Below are 19,373 nucleotides of genomic sequence, written 5' to 3' on the forward strand. Positions count from 1 at the left end.
CGATGCCTTGAGAGTTGTCCTGGTTTCCCACTTTCTCCCCCAGAAACATTACTTTTGGGTGTCGCCACAGATGACAAGTTCCAGTTGTTTGCCTTGCCATTCCTTTCCTGCGCCATGCTTGGAAATATTGGAAAACAAAACGATTGGTATCTTTTGAAACAACGCTAAAGTCGAATGACTCACATAAACCCTTCCATGCAAAAGTTGAGTTGGTTCAATGAAAGACAATTCGTCACGGCATGGTGTTGTTACAAGGCCCAGATTAGGAGCCCGTCTTCCCAGGTACGCCAAGAAATGATCGAGTTAATGCTGAATGATGTTCTTTTGTTTTTGGTGTTGGGTTGTCATGTTGGTGTGGGTTGCAAATGTAATCAAGCCGAACTTGCAACCCGTGACACCCTGGTTCAAGGCCGAGGTGCTTCCAGTGATGTTGGAGATAAGCATAGTATTGCCACCTCTAGGCAGCAGAAGGTTTGCGAAGGCTTTCCTCGCAGTTCACATCGAAGCGCATGTTCCAAAGTCTGATCTGGTTCATGATCTTCTCGGTGGACTCGAGATAGCGATCTCGTCCGAAGATGGAATCGACGAACTCGGTGCCTGCCTTTTTGCCCATGGTCTTGGTGCCGTCACGCTTGGCTGCCTTGAGCATGTACTGTTCACATTCCTTGAGAAGAGCCTTGAATTTTTCCAGGAGCCTCTGGCCACTGACAATGAAGTCCTCAACAGTCTCTTGCTTGTCAGTATTGCGGATGCGACCTACACACTCCTCCGCACGCTTCATCTTGCCGGCGAGTTTAATCAGTAGTAGCCAAAGTTCTCCAGCCATGTCGGCCATAGGGGTGGATGCCCCATGATGGAAAACGGTCCAATCGTAGACCCACTTGCCAAGAGAGTTGGCATCGAAGACACTGCCCAACAGGATAATTGGGATTTCTGTAGGATCCCAATGCTTTACCGAGTAACCTGCGGGAATGCCCTCACGGGCAGCATCCTTTTCCGTAGCTTGGGGAATCGGCTTGGACTGGCTAGGCCTAGATCGATGCGTTGGCTTTTGTGGTGTTGTTGCAGTAGTCGAGGAGCGTCGGGCTCTCGATCGCTTTGGCTGTTCTTCAATGATCTGACCCTGTGCATAGTAGAATTTGCTATCAGTACTTGGCTTCCGTGTATGCTTGGACTTTGATGATTGTGGTTCTCGGACAATATATGTCGCCGGCATTTCTGCATATTCAGCGCCATCGGTGTAGACATAGATGGGCTGATTCTGCTTGCGCGAAGATGAACGGGTGTGATATCTTGAGCTAGGAAAGGTGTGATAGCCCTCGTTCTTGCGGGGTTTGCCCGTTGCCTCACTCACATATATGTCTTCGCGTGGAGCGGCATACTGAACGTTCGCCTCGTACCATGGTGGAGGCGAGCCTGCGGGTGAGTACCAACCGCCTACGCGAGGGGATGGATTGTAGCTCGCCTTGCGGGAGTGCTTCTTTGGGGTAGTGGTGTATTGTGGTGCATAATGGACATATTCGCCGTTGGCATATGGTGAGGCGGAATCACCATAATATTTGGTGTAATGCGCTGGTGGAGCGCCGTAATGGTAAGACATGGTTGACCCTAACCGTTCGGTTCTTCTGCTTGATGACCGGGCGTCACTCCTCACTCCTGCCCGTACTTTCTCTACAACTCCCCCGTATCAGGATCTATGTCTGCGTAATCTGGTTCGGTGTTTTGTCGAGAAAAAAGGTAGGATCGGAGAATGTTTGACTGGCTGAATCTCATAGCGTGGTTGGCCTCAAACAGTCGTTGGGAAGATTTAGGTGTAATTGAGTCCGGAATGACTCAATTCTGATGATTATGTAGTTGAGGGTTCGTTTGAGCAGTCTTGTATGACAAAAGTGTCGAAGAGAGAGGGGAAAAGAAAAAAAGGGCGAGGCTGGGTATGCCGAGTATAAAAATCCTGAATCCTGAGAAGAGTCGGAGGTGACAAGCCCAGGGTGATGACAAGTGCAGTAAGCGATCTAGACTAGTGGCTCCCGGGTGCCTGGCTCCGGTGTGAGTCGAGGGACGATGAGTCTTCGAATGCTGAGTGTTTATGGGTCCTCGATGAGGGGGAAGAAGGCTGGCAGTTGGCGTGTTTGGATTTTTCAACACGGCTGCAATGGACTTTGACAAATCCGGCTTAGCGACTCCTAGAAGGTGGTGGAAGGCACTCGGACCGACAGGAACCAGGAGGCACCAAGTCGGGGCAATCCAATGGCAATCTCAGGGTAGTGAGAGAGTTTGCAGTGGAAAAGGAGATTTGATCATAGCGATGGGAAATCAGGGGCAATAAGAAGTGGTAATGAGGAGGTTCGCGGCGGGTTCAAGGAGGAGCCCAAGTGGGCGTTTTGCTAAGTGGACTCTGGCGGGATTGATGAGCGGATCCAAGGCTGGCGTTGGTGCTGGGGGCCCATGCCCCAAGGAAACAGGCGTGCAGGGGTAAGAATTAGCTTCTGGCCACCCTGGTCGCCGTGATGGTGTGGAAGCTTTTGGGAGGTGTGGTTCGATACGGTACAATACGAACTGGTAACCGGAAGAGGGTGCAAGACTTGTACTGGAGACTGGACGAGCAGGCTGCCGGTCACAGTGACGACGAACGGGCGGTTGGAGGGTGATGGATGGTATGAAATAGTCGACGTGATTGATGGCAGCCTGCGACGAAGTTGGAGGAAGTTGGAGGAAGTTGGAAGTTGATTGAAATTTGCCGCTGATTAAACCAAGGGAAGGAACTGGAAAGAACAAAGAACGGCATGGAAGGAGCGCGCCCAGCAAGGCGATGAGGAGCAGGAAGGAGCACCTGGGAGTCTGGGCAGCCCCGACTGGCAAGTGCGAGGGCGAGCCAGAGCCAAATAAAGCCTCTGAAGAGTCTCCATGCCTCGTCCGTTCTTGCCTGGTAGCGAGTAGCGCGTCAGCGATGGAATGGTCTGCGAGTATGGCCCAAGGGCAGCTGCAGACACGGTGAGGAGGTCCCAGGCACTCGGAAGCACCGGCCGCTTACAATTCACAAGACGCGGGCAGCGCGTCTGCAGAGGGCTGTGTTACGTGTGCTAAACCACCTCTCTTCCATAGGTGCACCAGAACCCAACCAGCCGAGACCTGGCACGCACAATGACGATGACGATTTGCTTACATACTTGATCCAAAACGCGCAGCTGCTCGTACTCCAGTAAAGTGCTCAGTGCCCATTGCCCAATTCTCATCCATGGCCAGAATTCATGCACCCAATGGGTAACTGTTGACCGACATTGCAAGCCTGGATGGTTTGCGTACGAGGAGACAGCGAGCAGTTCGTGGTGAGTCTCCCTCCTTCGGCTGGTTGAAGGTTCGAACGGCCGAGCAGCGAGTTCCTCGTAATTTTCATAGACTCATAGCCTATACGGGGTAGGTGAGGGGCCCTAAAAGGCCTGAAGCCTGCCACGAAGTTTGGCACTTAGGGACCCTGGCTGCCTGCAACACAAAATCGATCGTTATGCCCGTCATGCCTGGAAATCCCTATGGGGACCCTTGGGAGTCACTGGGAGCAATGAGAAACCCTACCTCGGGCCCCTACGGTGCTCCCAGTGGCCCGGACCAAGCCCCAGCGCCCCTAGCCTTTAACCAACTCATTCGTAAAGGTCAGCTTATTCGGGTCCTGCCCTGCCACTCAAACCCTGCCTCTTCTTGTGCCTCTGCTCGTTCTCGTACCCATGATCTCATCAGATTCAACAACATACGAGTCGGCCATCCACACGGATGCTCCATCCAGCTGGCCCCGAACTCCTTGGCTATTTGTTTCTGCTGATGTTAGTCGAGCTGAGTATGGAGTGCGGATTCAAGGTATGTGAGAAAATCCACCGAGTGCAGTATGTTTCACAAATAGCGTCGGCCACTTTATCGTCATACGGTCGCTGCCTCCTGATCCCACTCCTCGTGCCAAAGCTCCCGATCTAGTCACTTGAGGCTGCATCTGCGGATGTAGGAGTATTCTTGTGATGGAGTACCGATTACCGAGAACAGAGTACCCTTACTCATACGGGCCAATGCGTCGCTAACAATAACCCAAGTCGTGGCTGTGAGCATCCTCTACCAACCATTCTACATAGGCTCCTTTGCGAGCTCAGCAACGGGTAATCGTGTCCACTCAACTTTGAACCCATCCTGCGACTTCAACTTGGCAGGACGAAGAAATGTCAATGACGCCTAGCCAGCACCATTTCGTCAATTATGGATCGCACGAAACTTTCATCTTGGAAATCGAATCCATCGTTCCCCGTTGAAGTGGCTTGCGATGGTCTCAAAGCTTTTCATATTCTTCTCCGCCTTCCCGACTGAAAGACGGTCGCTCAATGTATCCCACTTAAACGGTAAACGGTGGCCAACCAACCAAGGTACCAAGCCTTCAAGGTTCACAGCTGAATGGAGCACCTGAACTCCTGTCGAAACAGGCATAGCAACATGCGCGTTGTAGCCTCGTCCGGCTCGAATCGTCCTCACCAATCCTTCAGCTGAAACGGACAGGATGGCGCGGCTGGGTGTTACAGAAGACATCTTGACTAATTGTTACTCCTATTCTCACCTCCTAAGGTTTCTCAAGGTTCGAAAAAGCATACATCGCCCAACGGCAACATGTCAACTGTCTCGAGCGATTGGTTTCCGGACGTGAAATGAACACACACCAACCCGTTCGTGTTGCCCTTTCAAATTGGCAGCTGACAGCTACCTAACAGAAGGACCCGTCTGTCCCGGACCAGGCATGCAGTTGACCTTTCAATAAAAGATGAATCAAATCGATAGGTCCCACCGTCTAGGTAGTCTTTTAGGTTGCGCGCTCGGCATCGTGCAGATGTCTGCGGCGCGGGTTCTGCTTGGTTGCGACTGGACAACGAGTCAACCGGTCGTTTCTACTCATTGTGCGCACAAGCGTTGATGGTCTGTCCACCCTTTCATTTTACCCAGGGTTGCACCAAATGGCTCTTCCAAGTCTCTACTGACAAACCCACGGGCTCGTACGGTACCTGTTCAAGCCCGAGTTGTTTACCTTCAGGCTTGAACAGTATCTACAGTACGGATACGGAAACTGTTTTGAATGTTACTATACTGGTACGTTACGGAGACAGAGATTTGGTTCTTCGCCGGGCTCCTTCCAAATATTTAGGCTGCTGGCCGCAAAGGAAGCGACGAGTCAGGTAGTGACAGCACACATCGCGCTTGGCATCCTTGGGCACCAGCGCCTGCTTTTTCAACCACTCCTACGCACTTTCTGCTTACCGCCAGAACATTTTTCGCAGCGTCGGTGCAGTAGTCTACCAACACTCTTCCATCCCGATCCATTTTGATCCATATCGATGCATACTGATCTACTATCATGGGAAAATGAGGCAAACTCGCGTGCGCCGGCACATTCTGCTGCTTCGCCCCGATCCGTTAGCGCGAGGCCTTGCGTACAGACAGCACTTCCTGGGAGAATTATTGCTATCAATACACCAATGGGCAATGCTCAAGTAGAAAGTCGATCTCGTTGTCCAGAGCCTTGCGACCTTGATGCAAGGCCTTGCAAATGGAACTGTTCATGCGCTTCCGCAATGCATTTCAACTTGGCCAAATCAGCCGTCATTGTGGGTAATCTACTCGATGTTGAAAGAAAATGCGAATCGCAACCGTGGCTTTGCTGGCAGCAGACATGGATTCAACTCTAAACCAAGTGGGTTCTGCCGCAACATGCTCCATTCTGTTTGTTTTTCGAGTCATCAAACGATCCCACACAGTAATCCAAGCCACAAGCACACGCGTGAATGTTCTTCTATTGGTTTGTCGGAAACTGTTGGGACTATTTTGGAACCATTTGGAAGCTGCCCAGATGCCCTGGTGGACAATGGAATCTTGGGAGGCGTCCTTGATGATGAGAAGAGTCACCATTGATGATTGCCAACATCACTGCAGTTCTTTGTTCCCTGCTCTGAACAGGGTCTATCTAGCATGGAGACCACCAGACACTGCGAAAACGATGAGTCAACACTCCGAAGTTTGAAAATGCTGGTCGTCGTCCCGAGACAAAGTCTCTGTTTAGTGTCAAACACCCAATTCTCTCTGCTCAAAATTTTTGGTTCATTGTGCGCCGAGAAAGCCAACCAGGTTGTCACAACGAGGCTTGCCTTGGGGCCACCTTGAGTCATATCCTTGTTGAGATGGAATTACATTTGCCAGCCAACCCCGGATGGCAATTTCGGCCCCGCTTAAATCCCCAGCCACGTTTGTGATTTTCACTTACCAGCGCATGGACCAGGACAGCGAGCCTCAATTGGCAATCTCGTGATCAGGCTCTCGCACCCGCTTGCAAGGCTAGGTTACTACGTTTCGGAAAGGCATTTCCACTTCTTGGTGATGGAGGTTGGCGCTCTGCGCTTTTAGACATTGTCATCATTATCATATCATTGTTGGGACCTCGAGCATCCCGTCTCGAGGAAAATATTAGTCAACCTGCTCTCTCATTTATCTAGCATCTGATCTTGTTTGAAGTAAGTCGTCAGCCACAAACAAAAAGGAGTAGACCTGGAGCATCCGAAATTCAGCACTCGCTCTTAACACAGCCAGCCAGCTGGACTGTTTGGGGTGACTGTGAAGAATGTGAAAGGGACAGCGACTGACACTGACATTGATCGACAGGTGCGTCGGACTTCCAATTGTCCGTGCATAAGCGGTGCTGACTATGGGTACTCGGTTGATAAGCCGGCTTTACGGAGGGCAGTACTCCGTACACTGCTTCGTCTGGCCATTGCAAGTTGCAACCCGGCTTTGGATAATATTGTGGAGCCACGAAGTGGAACTCGATCTTGCAAGCTGGCGGGGGAGAGAGGAACAACAAACCATGATAATAAACAAGTCGTCCCTCGTCCCCATCCCCTTGTTATTATTACAGCGCTTGTGGTTCAAAAATAGCGAGCTTGCATGGATACGTGCCTCTGTCCAAATGTAACTAGGACATTATCAGAGCGGTAGTGGTCTTCTGCCGGCGGCTTCTGGCCTCAGATCAGCACGCTGACGAGTCCAGAGTCTGGTTTTGCCTCGCAGAAGCCAATCTTATCTACGAGGAGTTCGGCATGCAGAGTACGTACTACTGTGTACTCCAGACTGGTAAGTGTTCCTAGATTGTGCATGTCTGGCTGATAGACGCTCGACAAGGTGGCTTTTGCGATGAAAGTCGCCAGCGTATATCACGAACTGCCCGCTCTTCGGTACCTCGTAGGCATGATTAGCCGCACTCTTGTTTTGGAACTATTTGAAGTTAGAAGATAGTAGGGTCGCAGCGCGGATGTTCTCCGTAGTCAACCTCTTCGTGCTCCTGTTCCTATCGGCGCTGCCCGACCAATTGCCCGGCGATCTTTCTACCCTGGTGGATTAGTCGCCAAACGCTTCTGGGGGCTTTCCGCCGGGTACCATTCCCATCCGTTCTTAGTTTCACTGACGCTTTTCTGGTGCCGATTGGGTGTTCTCATCCTTTGACTTGCCGGCGGGGCCCTCCCGGGGGGTGGACGAGGCCAAAGAATCTGTCATCCGCAAGACTGTCTAACAGGGGCCTTGAATCTGATCCTCCCTCTCTCTTGATATTGATAGAGATCCCTCGGGCCAAACGTACGGCCGGCTCATTCAATTGGTCTCTCCACCGCCACTCCCGCACGCCGCTGCTCTTCTATTTCTCCATGATTCCTGGTTCCAGTACTTCGATATTCCCACACCTTCGACTGTGCTTCGGTGCATCGCTGTTTGTCCTCTGCATTGTAGATCTTGCGTGATGACAGGCTAGACTGGGCCCTGATTTCCGCCCATTTCGCTTTCCTAACGCGCCAACTGCTGGTCTTCTCCTTGTCCTTACATCCTCGTCTATTGAGCACCAAGACCAGCACGACTATACTCACCTATGACCGTGACTTCTTCCATTGGCTTTCTGTCCAGGTAGTACGTCGTTCAGTACATGTCGATCCAAACAGAGATGCAAACTTGTCTACCTTGCTCGGCCCGGTCGATGTCGAGTCAATTCCTTCAATGACGTCGTGCCTCCACGTTATTCTCTTCCCTCCATCCCATCAGATGTAAGCTTGAACATCGTGCAGAATTATGTCAGCGCTTGAGGTTGGCACCCGACCTCCACTCGCATCTGCTCAACCAGACGGCAATGGACCTCGAAAGAGAAGGAAGCGGGCACCGGCTGCTGGCGCGGCCACTGATTGTTTCACCTGCACCACTCGCAACGTCAAGTGCGATCGAAGGCGCCCTTATTGTTCCCAATGTCTCGACGCCGGGAAGGACTGTTCGGGATACAAGACTCAGTTGACCTGGGGAAATGGTGTTGCCAGCCGGGGCAAGCTAAGAGGTCTCTCGCTGCCTGTAGCGGGCACTGCGCAGGTCGCCACACCACCGTCGCCACCAAACAATAAGCGAAGACAATCGCAATTACAGCCTGAACAACCGCCGCAGCGTCCAAGGGTCTCTATATCGTCACAAGACGCCTCAAACATTTCCCCTGCTTTCTTGCTCGGCCCTGGTTCAGTAGAAGGCAATGTTGGGATCAAACTTGAACATCCTATGGTTTCTCCCGGCCTGGCGGCTCCGTATTCAAGCGCTTCATGGGCCCCAACTATTGCGACAGCACCTGGTGGCCCTGACGTGATGGAGACGGAGGAGATTCTTGCATATCCAACGGCAATACCAATCCCGCTAGCATCGCCACTAGAACCCTATCATTTTTCTCAGCCACTCGATCCGCACACTGCGTTTGCCACGAGTGATCACATGTCACCTGTGTCATATTCTGGATGCACGGAAGGTTCTGCATATTTTGGACGTGTGACAAGCCATGGTTCAAGAGGCGTACCAACTTCTGCTTCTTCATATGCCGCCTCCCCCCAATATTCGGCATCATACAACAACGTATTCCCTACGCAAGCACAGTACCCCGTCTTCAGTGGACCGCCTGAATCATACGGGCAACCAGCTCCATACCGGCTATGTTTTCAATCTCAAACACTACATCCAGGGGTAAATCAAAGAGAAGATGTTCCAACAGAGGAGGATGTAGAAGAGATGCCCCGTCATGGCCAAGGCTTTGAAGAGTCCTGTGCGATTGTGGAGGATGATTCTTCAGTGGTCTTACAACCGCTGTCGAGAGTATATCGCCTTTCATTATCCCCTCTTGCTGGAATGGGATCCATCGGTACTACACCAAGAATGCAATATTTAATCAATTACTATGCTGAAGTTATCTCGCCTGTCATCGTGGCCTTTGATGGGCCATCCAACCCCTTCAGAACTAAAATCCTTGAGCTCGCCGTGAGGAGTGAGACTTTACAACACGCTATATCTGCATTGTCGGCAAGCAATCTCAGACAACGACGAGAAACTGGCGCATTATCTACTGGCAAGACCGACCCAGCGAGACGCTCTTCTATGGCACATTTGTCCTTGACGAAAGAGTCTTGGCACAGCGCTGGTTTATTGACACCACAAGAACAGGCTCGAGAGGAGTCATTGCACAAAGGCATGGCTATCACGTCATTGAACAAGCAATTGGCAAATCCGGTACATCGGAAGGATGACTCAATCCTGGCAACCCTTTTGATGTTGTGTCTGTTTCATATTTGCGATACCGGCATTGCAAAATTCCAGACACAGTTCGCAGGTGTGAAGAAACTTCTTGGCCTTCGCAAGGACGATCTTCGATTGAACACGAAGGATACTAATTGGATCGCCAGACTTTTCACATGGTTTGATGCCATGACAGCAACGGTCAACGATCGTGAGGGCCAACTGCAGGGTTCCTACCTTGATATGTCAGCCTTTTCAGACGAAGAATGGGCATTGGAAAACCTTGCAGGCTGTGACGGGCAGCTGTTCAAGATAATTGCTCAGCTCGGTCGGCTGAACGTGCTGAGTCAAGGGAAAGGAGTTACAGAATACCCAACTGTTATCTGCCGACCTCTTCCACCCATGCCACCAGCGGTTTTGCTCAATCCCGATTTCAGTAACTTCGATGGAAATGGATGGAGGCAAATTATCGAGGACGAGAGTTTGTTTACTGCGGAACCCAAAACCTCGTCCAGCAGCGAGCCGGAACAGCAGACACAGTTTTGGCGCGAGTGGCGTGAAATCCGACGTGCGCTGCAAATGTGGCAGCTTGACACTTCACTGTTTGATGCAACCAGCCTCGCCGCACCATATCTCACCGCTGACCAAAGATTGGATCTGGCAAATATATCTGAATCATTCAGATATTCTGCGTTACTCTATACAGAGCGGCTGGCCAACCCGAAGGTGCCTAGCACAGACGGGCGCATCAGGTCATGGGTTCACCAGTGTCTGAGATACATCAAGGCTGTCAAGAGTGATGTCTACCTCCTCTGGCCTCTCTTCATCACGGGAAGTGAGTGTGTTGATGAAGCGGATCGCAGCGTGATCCGTGAAAGGTGTCTTGATATCCAAAAGGACAGTGGATTCCTGAACAATCAAAGTTGCTTGGAATTGCTAGAGAAGGTTTGGAGGCGGTATGATGAGGATCATCCCACAAGCCCTCAAGAGGATGGACGATATCAAACCCGAGAAGAGGAAAGCGGATTCCGGTTCACGACCATTATGAAACTTGAAAATAATGAGGGCGAATATATTGTTGTTTGATGAATGTGCGCTTGCATCTCTCGATGTGGAGCGTAGCAGCGACTCAAGGGCCTTTGGAAAAGCAACGAGATCTCAAAACTATCTATAGAGAGAGTTACAACGGAAGGACAATTGGAGAAGTCAATTTCCCCGTATCCTCCTCTTCGCTGTAACTGTCTGATGGGGGGGGAAGGGGGGGTAAGATGGTTGGCTCAGAAGATTTGGAATGGAAATGACGATATTTGATGTGCAGGTATAATGGAAGATGTCGGGCTCTACAGATTACCTCGGCAAAGATAGGATACAGGACAGCTGGGCATCTCAACAAGGGTTTGAAATGCTATCATGGAAATTACAATGAAACTTTCTGGATGAAAATGCACGACTTCCCTGCGCTCTCTCGCTGCTGATTTCCCTTCCTCGGCTGAACTCGATCCGTAATATCAATCAATTTGAAGGCTTACGAATCAATTGCGCTCTCGTATAGACAGAAGGCCGAATGATCACAAGATTTGCTGTTCATCGGGGCGGTGTGCTGTGACGGACTCATTTATATGTTTTGTCACGTGACACCGCCCCTGACCTCGCGGCTTAAATTGGTCAGCCTCGCGGAGTGCCGTGGCAGCTTCAGCCTTGTCCATATTTTGATCGCCCGCTTTTCGTCATAATTCCTTGAACAATCCTTTATCCTCAACCCATCGACGCCATGTCAGCGTCCGAGCCCCAATCGGGCACTTCGACCCCTCGAGCATTCACAGGGCAAACTGCAACGGCAGAGGACCTGCTCAAATCACATACCGTTGGCCTCGTGAACCTAGCCGATTTCCGCAAGCGACGCGCCGACGTGCTTGAACAGAAAGAGAAAGAAGCGCGTGATGGCTCGAGTGGCATCGCAACACCCGATGTAGAGGATAGTGACGGGTGAGCTTGTCTCTTCCCCTTCCATCCGCAAGCACATCTGGCAGGACTAATTTACCAAGCACAGTGCGTTGACTCGGCGTTCTGGTTTGCCTCCTAAAAAGAAAAAGAAAAAGGCCGCCAAAGGGCTGCTCTCATTTGGTGGAGACGACGAGGAAGAGGAAACGCAAGGGGACAGCAGAACCGCGACTCCTGCAAGAAGTGTGAGGACACCCGCACCCGCCGAGGGTTCAGCGTCACCTGAACATAGCGGCTCGTCTGTCCGGCCTCGAAAGCTGGCTCCCAATCCGAACTCAACATTACCAGCGCCAAGGGCTCTCACAAAAGCAGCCTTGGCAGCAGATGCTGCTGAAAGAGAAAAGCTGAGAAAAGACTTCTTAGAGATTCAAGAGGCTGTCAAAGAGACCGAGATTGCTATACCTTTTGTCTTCTACGACGGGTCCAATATCCCTGGTGGTACGGTGAAGGTCAAGAAAGGAGATCACATATGGCTGTTTCTGGAGAGGTGTCGCAAGGTCGGCGCTGAGCGAGGAGTGACAGGCACGGGGTCCGGCACTGGGACTAGCCTGAAAAGCAGGGAAGACAGCAAGAAGCAGTGGGCTAGAGTTGGAGTGGATGATTTGATCTGTGTGCGGGGAGAGGTTATCATACCACATGTGAGTTGTTCTCATGCACTCACTGGAGAGATCATGGAATTGCTGACACGAGCCCCCATTTCCAGCATTACGAGTTCTACTATTTCATCGCCAACCAGGTCAAGGACCCAACGCGAGAGGGCCACCTGCTCTTCGAGTATTCTGGCACAGCAGCGAAAAGGGACGAGTCAGAAGAGGCCAATTTGCTGAGAGTGCCGGGGAAAGAAGAACTGGAGGGCCACGACCACGACCCCGGTCTGACCAAGGTGGTAGATCGTAGATGGTACGAGAAGAACAAGCACATTTATCCCGCGAGTGTTTGGAAAGAATTCAAAGTCGGCAAGGAGTTCGAGGAGAGCGTCAAGGGCCGCAGAGACGCGCAAGGGAATGCCTTCTTCTTCAGCCAATGATGAGGATTGTTTTTCTGTTCCCATTGCAGAGTCACTTCACTCCTTGTCCCAGGTTTATCACATACTATATTGGTCGCTGGCAAGGCTGTGGTGGATGAGGATGGCGCAACATGTGACTTCATCGTTGCTGCTTTAATGTTTTGGTACAGATGGAAGGCGCACCAACTCCCACAATGGTTTCTCTCTGGGCCACAATCCCACGCTTCAACTCATCCTGCTTGTCCGATCAACTCTCTGTACTTGCGTCCAATGTCTCACTCTCACTCGTTCTTGCACCGGCCTCATTCGCAGCGATGGAACAGCCCTTCCGATGCAACAACCAGACTGGAGGCTACTGCCGGGGGATCCTTACAGAGGAGGCGGTTGTCACCACCTGCTCGTAGGTGCCCATCGTCATACTGGCCAAGAATCTATGCCTCCATGCCTTCATGTCTGACTCTGTCTGTCTAGGCACATCTTTTGCATTGCTTGCTCGAAAAAGGTTGGCTTGTCCGATGCCCGCCTTGACCACCGAATCTGCCCAGTCTGTTCGACGAGACTTCCAAACACAGACGATGCTGTGCAGACCACCCTCAACCCGACCGAAGAGTACAAGACCAGTGTTCTAAGTGGCTTGGGTCCTACCTCTATCATCGAGTGTGCGGGAAGGGCTCTCGCTTTCTGGACCTATCAGACTACGCAAGAGATGTGAGTCGAGATGCAGAGAGCAGAATTTCCACACATGCTCACAATGGTCCAGCTCCTATCAGCAGCATGTCACCAAGAACCTGACTGAAAGATACAGCCATCTCAGTACGGCTATGGATAAAGTCATTCATGGCGCAAATTCCGAGATCCAGAGCCTCCAGACCAAAGTTGAAGGTCGGTATACTGATGAACAAGACGGAAACAATCTAGGCTAACTCTGCCACAGGCCTTACAGTCGATTATACAGCCCTGGAACAAAAGCATGCAGAGGTAGTTGACCTGTACCGCGAAAAGAGCCGCAAGCACGCGCAGGCTCAAAAGCTTTACGACACTCTCAAGCAAAAATACCAGGCAGAGCAAATGCAGACAGCCGCCTCCGCCAATGTCGCCCAGGCGATCGAATCCATTGACGCTGAGCGACGTCCCGAAACTCTTCGTGCAGCCCCCTCGGCCGCGAGGCATCACCCCGGATATGCTGACACCACCATTCCACATCTCGAATGCAGGCCATCACGGCGGTCCTCAATCCTTGGAACCTTGGAGCAGCTTCACCCTCATCAAAGGTCTGGTAGCAGTGCTATTGGAAGCACAGGCACAGGTGATCAACAGGTCATGCCACCTCCAGAAAGACCGAGGATATCGAGGATTCGTGAGTGCCTGAGGAGCGAGCCTTTCGGCACTGTATTGATTCTTCATAGCAAACCTCCAGACATCCGGAACTCCAATGCACCGTGTTGCTTTGCCCGGAACAGCACGAGCAAACGCAAGTCGATCCCAAATTCCAATGGCTACTAGTCGAAATCCTCTCCTCCATGCCCAAGACCCGAATACTGTGACACGTGGTCATTTTGGTCATTGCCAGAAGATTGCTGGCGCAACTCCATGCTTGAAGATTGACAAAGGTGGTACATCCGGGTCTTATAACAATGTTGCTTCAACGTTTGATCAACATCGAGGTATGTTCTCTATGTATCAAGGTTAAATAGTCATTAATAATCATATTTCTTCCAGTATCTGGAATACATGTATCGAATCGGGCCGGGAATCGTGGCGATCCGCACATCCCTTTTTCTGCGGCATATTGAAAATGCCTACAAGGGGCGAGATGAGAAACGGCATGGGACATGAACATAGTGAGTAGTGCCATCTGGCTCGCAACAAATGGGGAAAGCAAAAAATGAATGTACAAAAATATGGCAATATGGTCGCGTCAACACTATCTGAATCTGGCGACACAATCCTCTAAGGTAGCCAATCAAAATTCCGAGATCACATCGAGATCAACATTTTCAATGCATCATGCTGTGCTGCTGCTTTGAAAGTCGTGTATGCCTTTTCCATGTCCGAGAAGGAGAAAGAGTGAGTGATGAGTGGACTGGGATCAATCTTGCCGGATGCCAACAGCTTTAGAAGGAGTGGGGTAGTGATTGTGTCTACCAGCCTTGTCGTCAGGGAGATATTGTGGCCCCAGAGCTTCTCGATCTTCAACTTGCAACTCTTGCCATGGACACCGACATTGGCGAGTACGGCTGTTGGGGCCAGGAGATCTTGTGCCAATTCGAGCGTTTCTGGATATCCCACTGCTTCGATGACTGTGTCGCAGCCAGTCTGATCTGTGAGGCCCATGACAGCTTCCTCGGCAGACGCTTCACTGATGTTGACCGTGTGATCTGCACCCAACTTCTTCGCCACTTTCAATCGGTTGGGATCCCGGTCAATCGCGATAATGAGACTTGGTGAATAAAGTTTTGCAGTCATGAGTGCAGCGAGCCCAACTGGTCCAACACCAATAATGGCCACCGTCGAACCAGGCTGCACCTTGCCATTCAAAACCCCACACTCGAGGCCTGTAGGGAGAATATCACTTAGCATCACAAGGCTCTTCTCATCGACACCCTTCGGAACATGGTGAAGACCGCTGTCCGCCAACGGTATCCTGACATATTCAGCCTGAGTTCCGTCCACTGTGTGACCCAGGATCCAGCCCCCTTTAACACAATGACTGTAACACCCTTTACGACAATATTTGCATGTTGCGCAGCTCGAGATGCAATTGATCAATACTCGATCTCCCTTTTTGAAACGCGAGACAGCTGAGCCCGGTTCGTACACCTCACCAACACCTTAAGTTACGCTTGTAAGTGGGTGGACATTTATGAAAGCGAAAAGGAAGGAAAGCTCACCTTCATGCCCCAGGATGCGACCCGGTTTACAGGTTGGTACATCTCCATGCAGGATGTGCGTGTCGGTTCCGCAAATTGTCGTGTAGATCACTACGTTCGTTACAAAGTGTCCTACTCTTTACCCCTGGTGAACCCTTCTCCTACAGCTTACCTTTCACGATGGCGTCCGTCGGATCTTGAATTTTGGGCACCGGTCGATCCTCCAGGGCACACTGGCCGTTACCTTGATATACAAGGGCTTTCATGTTTTCGAACGAGTGGTTTAAGTCTGGAACTTTTGGTACTTTTCAAGTCCTAGTATCTTTTCTTTGAGCAGGGTTCTCGTTACAGGCAAGTATGGATCCGAAAGATACTGAGGACTACCAAGCAACTGGCATTTATAAGAGACAACAACAAGGAAGAGGGGTTCCGGGACGTTCATCTCCGGATCCGGTGATCTGTAAAACATTTCTTCTCGTATATGCAGCACAAGGCTCAATCAAGAGAGAATACATCTCAGGCTCCGCAAGACTCACACCACTGAGACGAGATGATTGGTGCTTGGTGCGGAGCCGGACTTTGCGGACACTCGGATCACCCCCTCTTTTGTCTCACAACCTTTCAATAATGATGTATTAAACTAAGGGAAATGCTCATGGACATTGAATGTAGACTGAGGAGACATCGATTGTGGGACATCAGACCCAGCAGAAAGAGCGGTGGTTGGTCAATATTGGCTGAAATCGCTTTAGGCTGCTCATCCTCACTGTAGACCAACACCCTTCTCCTGTATGCCCGTAGATTGGTACGAATATGCAAAGTGCAAGTAACTTAAATGGCACAACGTGCCGAATGAAGAAGACTTTCGATTATTGGGTCGCCGGTGAGATCGAGCAGTCCCTGCGCTGGAGTGAAAATCAAATTGATGATCCCGTGACTTTCCCACGGCGCGGGCGCTTGTAATGTTCATGATGTTCTTCAGTATTGTGATTCATTCACATTGGAAGCGATCTGTCAAGCTTCCTGATAGTAGCTTAGACTTACTTTAATACGATTTCGTCAATGTGGATGCCTATCTGCAGGGGAACATCAGTCATGAGTGCATTCGCTTCACTGCGCTGTGGTTTCCTTGAAAACACATATGGCCCTAAATCAATACTACGTTGTGATCTTCAACTCTGGAGACACTCAAGAGTCCATGAGTAGGGGGAATATCGCTATTTATCTGTCTCCACGTGCATCTCCGAGGTGCTATCCGCGAGACCTGCATTCTCAATCAATGCAGCTGGCAGGTGCTATCATTCTGCAGCAGTCCTAGTACTTCTCCGCACTTTTTGAGGAGATAACGGAACCCCGGCGGTCAACAATAGCTTGGATTGAGCCTCGTCGATCGTCTTTCTTGGTTCGCTTAATGCCGACCAATTGAAGCATCTCCATCCAGAATCCGATCGGGGGTGAGAGGAAAGAAGCCTCGTAAGCATCAACAATTGGTCGTTCCCAGACAAGATCGCATTCGCTGGATTTCACAATCTTGGTGCGCTTGAACAGCTTCCAGAATACACCCAGCACAGGTGTAACGATAAGCATAGTGTAGTTACTGAAGAACTTATCGACACCTGGAGGCGTAAAGCTGGAATATCCGAAGAAAAAGACGATTATAGACATCCAAATAAGTCCGGCCCAGCCACAATAAGGTTGAAAGTAGCCATAGTAGGGGAAAAGCCTGCGGTCGACTCCTTGAGCCTTACAGGCATAGAAGAATCGTAGATAGGTGACCGACATGATGACATAATTAAGGATTCCACCGGCGGTGACCAAAGCAATAAGCCAATTTAGGACCGTCGCTGAATTGTTGGAGAGTTGAAGGAACGACAAGAAGGGAAATAACATAGTGATGAGAAAGCAATAAATAGGCACTCCACCCTTGGTACATTTGCGCAGTAATTTCGGAGCGCGGCCCTCGAGGGCAAGCCCATAAAGGGTCCGACTAGCGCAATAAGTATAGGTATTTCCGGCCGAAAAGATACTGGTGCATAATAACGCGTTAGTGATGTGAGGCAACACTCCGATCCCGAGATTTCCCATGGCAATAACGTAGGGAGAAGCCGCGGCAGTGCCTCCGCCGCCAGACGTGCCACTGACGATCGCCACAAGTGTAGGGTCATTGTAAGCAACCACGATCCCGACACAGAGTGCTCCTCCGATGAAGAACAGGGCGAACCGAATGTACATCGTCTTAAAGGCGGACTTGATATAAACACGAGGACGCTTCGCCTCTGCAGCCACCATGCTCACATATTCGGGGCCAACGATGGTGAATGCAGCGCTCCAAAGGCAAGCTAGGAAGCCTTCAAAGCGCCCGAGGTCGCCAGTAGTGTGGTACACTGCAAAGGGGCCTGGATTCTTCCAGTACCGAAAGCCATATTTGTCGTTCTGGGGATTTCCTCCCACCATGGTGATAAAGGTGAAGGCGAAAAGCATGAAAATCAGGATCACCTTGCCGCCAGATAGCCAGAACTCAGCTTCGCCGTAGGCTCTGACCGCCAGAACATTGATTGCGCTAGATATTGTTGTCAGCAAGGCTTGTGCGACTTATGAGAGGAGGATGGGAACATACCCATAGCATACGATACAGCCGACACAAACGGCCGCGGCAGGGACGTTGTCGCTCCAAAAGGAGATGACGAGAGTCAGCGCCGTGATCTCGAACGGAATGATCAGGGCCTCGTAGAGAAAGAAATTCCACCCGGCCGCGAAGCCAAATGCATCATCAACCCATTTTCCAGCCATTCGCACAAACCCTCCGGAGACAGGGTGCAAGATGGTCATCTCGGCGACTCCGTTGTTGACCATGCCCAGGAAACAGGCATAGATCACATAGGCCAGGAGCAGACTGATCGGCCCGCCTTTCGCCAGGGCGCCGCCGACGCTGACGAAGATGGCAGTGCCGATGGAACCGCCGATGGCGATGAGCTGGATCTGCCGGTTGTTGAGCCGGCGCTGCAGCTGGTCGGCGTTGTCGGAGACATCACCTGGTTCGATCTCGACGTATCGGCTGTCTTCCTTGTCCAGACCATCAGGGGATCCCGTTCCACCGTCGTGTGGGCCGACCTGGTCAGCGTCGACATATTTCATGTCCTTCTCAGCCATGATAGGTTAGGCCTACGGAATTAGGGATGTATGCGTTGAGGTTAAAGATGAGGAAGGGTGGAGAGGGAAATGAAAAGACGAAGACGACATACAGGGTCGGCTTCGAGCTTTCTATATGGTCCTGGCGCAGGCGCTGGGCCTGCTCAGCTCAGTAGTCACCGATCGCTCATTTCGCTTATCACACGATTCTTGTTTGGATAAATCTAGGTTTCTTGTTTCTGGGGGAGCGGCTACGGAAGCACTACCGATCGTCGCTCGTCGGGCTCGACGGGTGGCTTCAAGGTGGAGAGTGGCGAATGGCCAGAAGTGAAAAGCTACGGATGCGCTACCGATTTTGTGGGGTCTTTCGCCAAACTGAAGGGGGATGACTGGTCGAAGCTCGTGCGACTACGATTGACCGGGTATCTATGTGGGCAACCTTTATCGTCCCTCTCGCAGAGAGAGCTCCATGCTGCAGCCAACTACAGATAACAACCAGCCGCAGCTCCTCGTTCATCTAAGGCGTAGTGTGAGCGAGGGAGAAATTGCCACACAGCTCTAGGATTGAATACGTCATAGTATCAATGTAGGCGAACTTCCAAGATGGAGGCTTGTGCACGAAACTTGTTGTAGTTTCTGGCGGAAGAGCAGAGATAAGAAGAGGGCCCCACTGCAATAGGCACTAGCGGCAGCTTGGCATTTCTTTTATACGAACCAAGGTGCGGGGAAACCGAGTCAAGGTATTTGTCCTTATCCCTCCTCAGACTTGGAGACGG

The 19,373-nt window shown here is 51.1% G+C and overlaps 6 protein-coding genes across 6 annotated transcripts; 3 read left to right on the forward strand and 3 right to left on the reverse strand.

Annotated features, from left to right (window-relative positions):
* Positions 1-457: 457 nt before the first annotated feature.
* On the reverse strand, positions 458-1,600 carry A1O9_10003 (uncharacterized protein; the record flags this gene model as incomplete). Its single annotated transcript, XM_013401343.1, has 1 exon — positions 458-1,600. One exon carries the CDS (start codon positions 1,598-1,600, stop codon positions 458-460), a length of 1,143 nt encoding a protein of 380 aa, XP_013256797.1.
* Positions 1,601-8,124: 6,524 nt separating this feature from the next.
* A1O9_10004 (uncharacterized protein) lies at positions 8,125-10,677 on the forward strand (the record flags this gene model as incomplete). Its single annotated transcript, XM_013401344.1, has 1 exon — positions 8,125-10,677. One exon carries the CDS (start codon positions 8,125-8,127, stop codon positions 10,675-10,677), a length of 2,553 nt encoding a protein of 850 aa, XP_013256798.1.
* Positions 10,678-11,362: 685 nt separating this feature from the next.
* A1O9_10005 (uncharacterized protein) lies at positions 11,363-12,619 on the forward strand (the record flags this gene model as incomplete). The annotated part of the gene is made up of 3 exons (XM_013401345.1): positions 11,363-11,577; positions 11,642-12,230; positions 12,296-12,619. The coding sequence occupies 3 exons, from the start codon at positions 11,363-11,365 to the stop codon at positions 12,617-12,619; spliced, it is 1,128 nt and encodes a 375-aa protein (XP_013256799.1).
* Positions 12,620-12,912: 293 nt separating this feature from the next.
* On the forward strand, positions 12,913-14,101 carry A1O9_10006 (uncharacterized protein; the record flags this gene model as incomplete). The annotated part of the gene is made up of 4 exons (XM_013401346.1): positions 12,913-12,998; positions 13,070-13,306; positions 13,359-13,480; positions 13,533-14,101. The coding sequence occupies 4 exons, from the start codon at positions 12,913-12,915 to the stop codon at positions 14,099-14,101; spliced, it is 1,014 nt and encodes a 337-aa protein (XP_013256800.1).
* A 474-nt stretch (positions 14,102-14,575) lies between these two features.
* Positions 14,576-15,734, reverse strand: A1O9_10007 (alcohol dehydrogenase; the record flags this gene model as incomplete). The annotated part of the gene is made up of 3 exons (XM_013401347.1): positions 14,576-15,429; positions 15,490-15,579; positions 15,641-15,734. The coding sequence occupies 3 exons, from the start codon at positions 15,732-15,734 to the stop codon at positions 14,576-14,578; spliced, it is 1,038 nt and encodes a 345-aa protein (XP_013256801.1).
* A 1,048-nt stretch (positions 15,735-16,782) lies between these two features.
* A1O9_10008 (uncharacterized protein) lies at positions 16,783-18,603 on the reverse strand (the record flags this gene model as incomplete). Its single annotated transcript, XM_013401348.1, has 2 exons — positions 16,783-18,028; positions 18,086-18,603. 2 exons carry the CDS (start codon positions 18,601-18,603, stop codon positions 16,783-16,785), a joined length of 1,764 nt encoding a protein of 587 aa, XP_013256802.1.
* Between the last annotated feature and the right edge of the window lie 770 nt (positions 18,604-19,373).

This window comes from Exophiala aquamarina (assembly GCF_000709125.1).
Source record: "Exophiala aquamarina CBS 119918 chromosome Unknown aczIA-supercont1.11, whole genome shotgun sequence".
In the NCBI taxonomy this organism is placed as follows: domain Eukaryota; kingdom Fungi; phylum Ascomycota; class Eurotiomycetes; order Chaetothyriales; family Herpotrichiellaceae; genus Exophiala; species Exophiala aquamarina.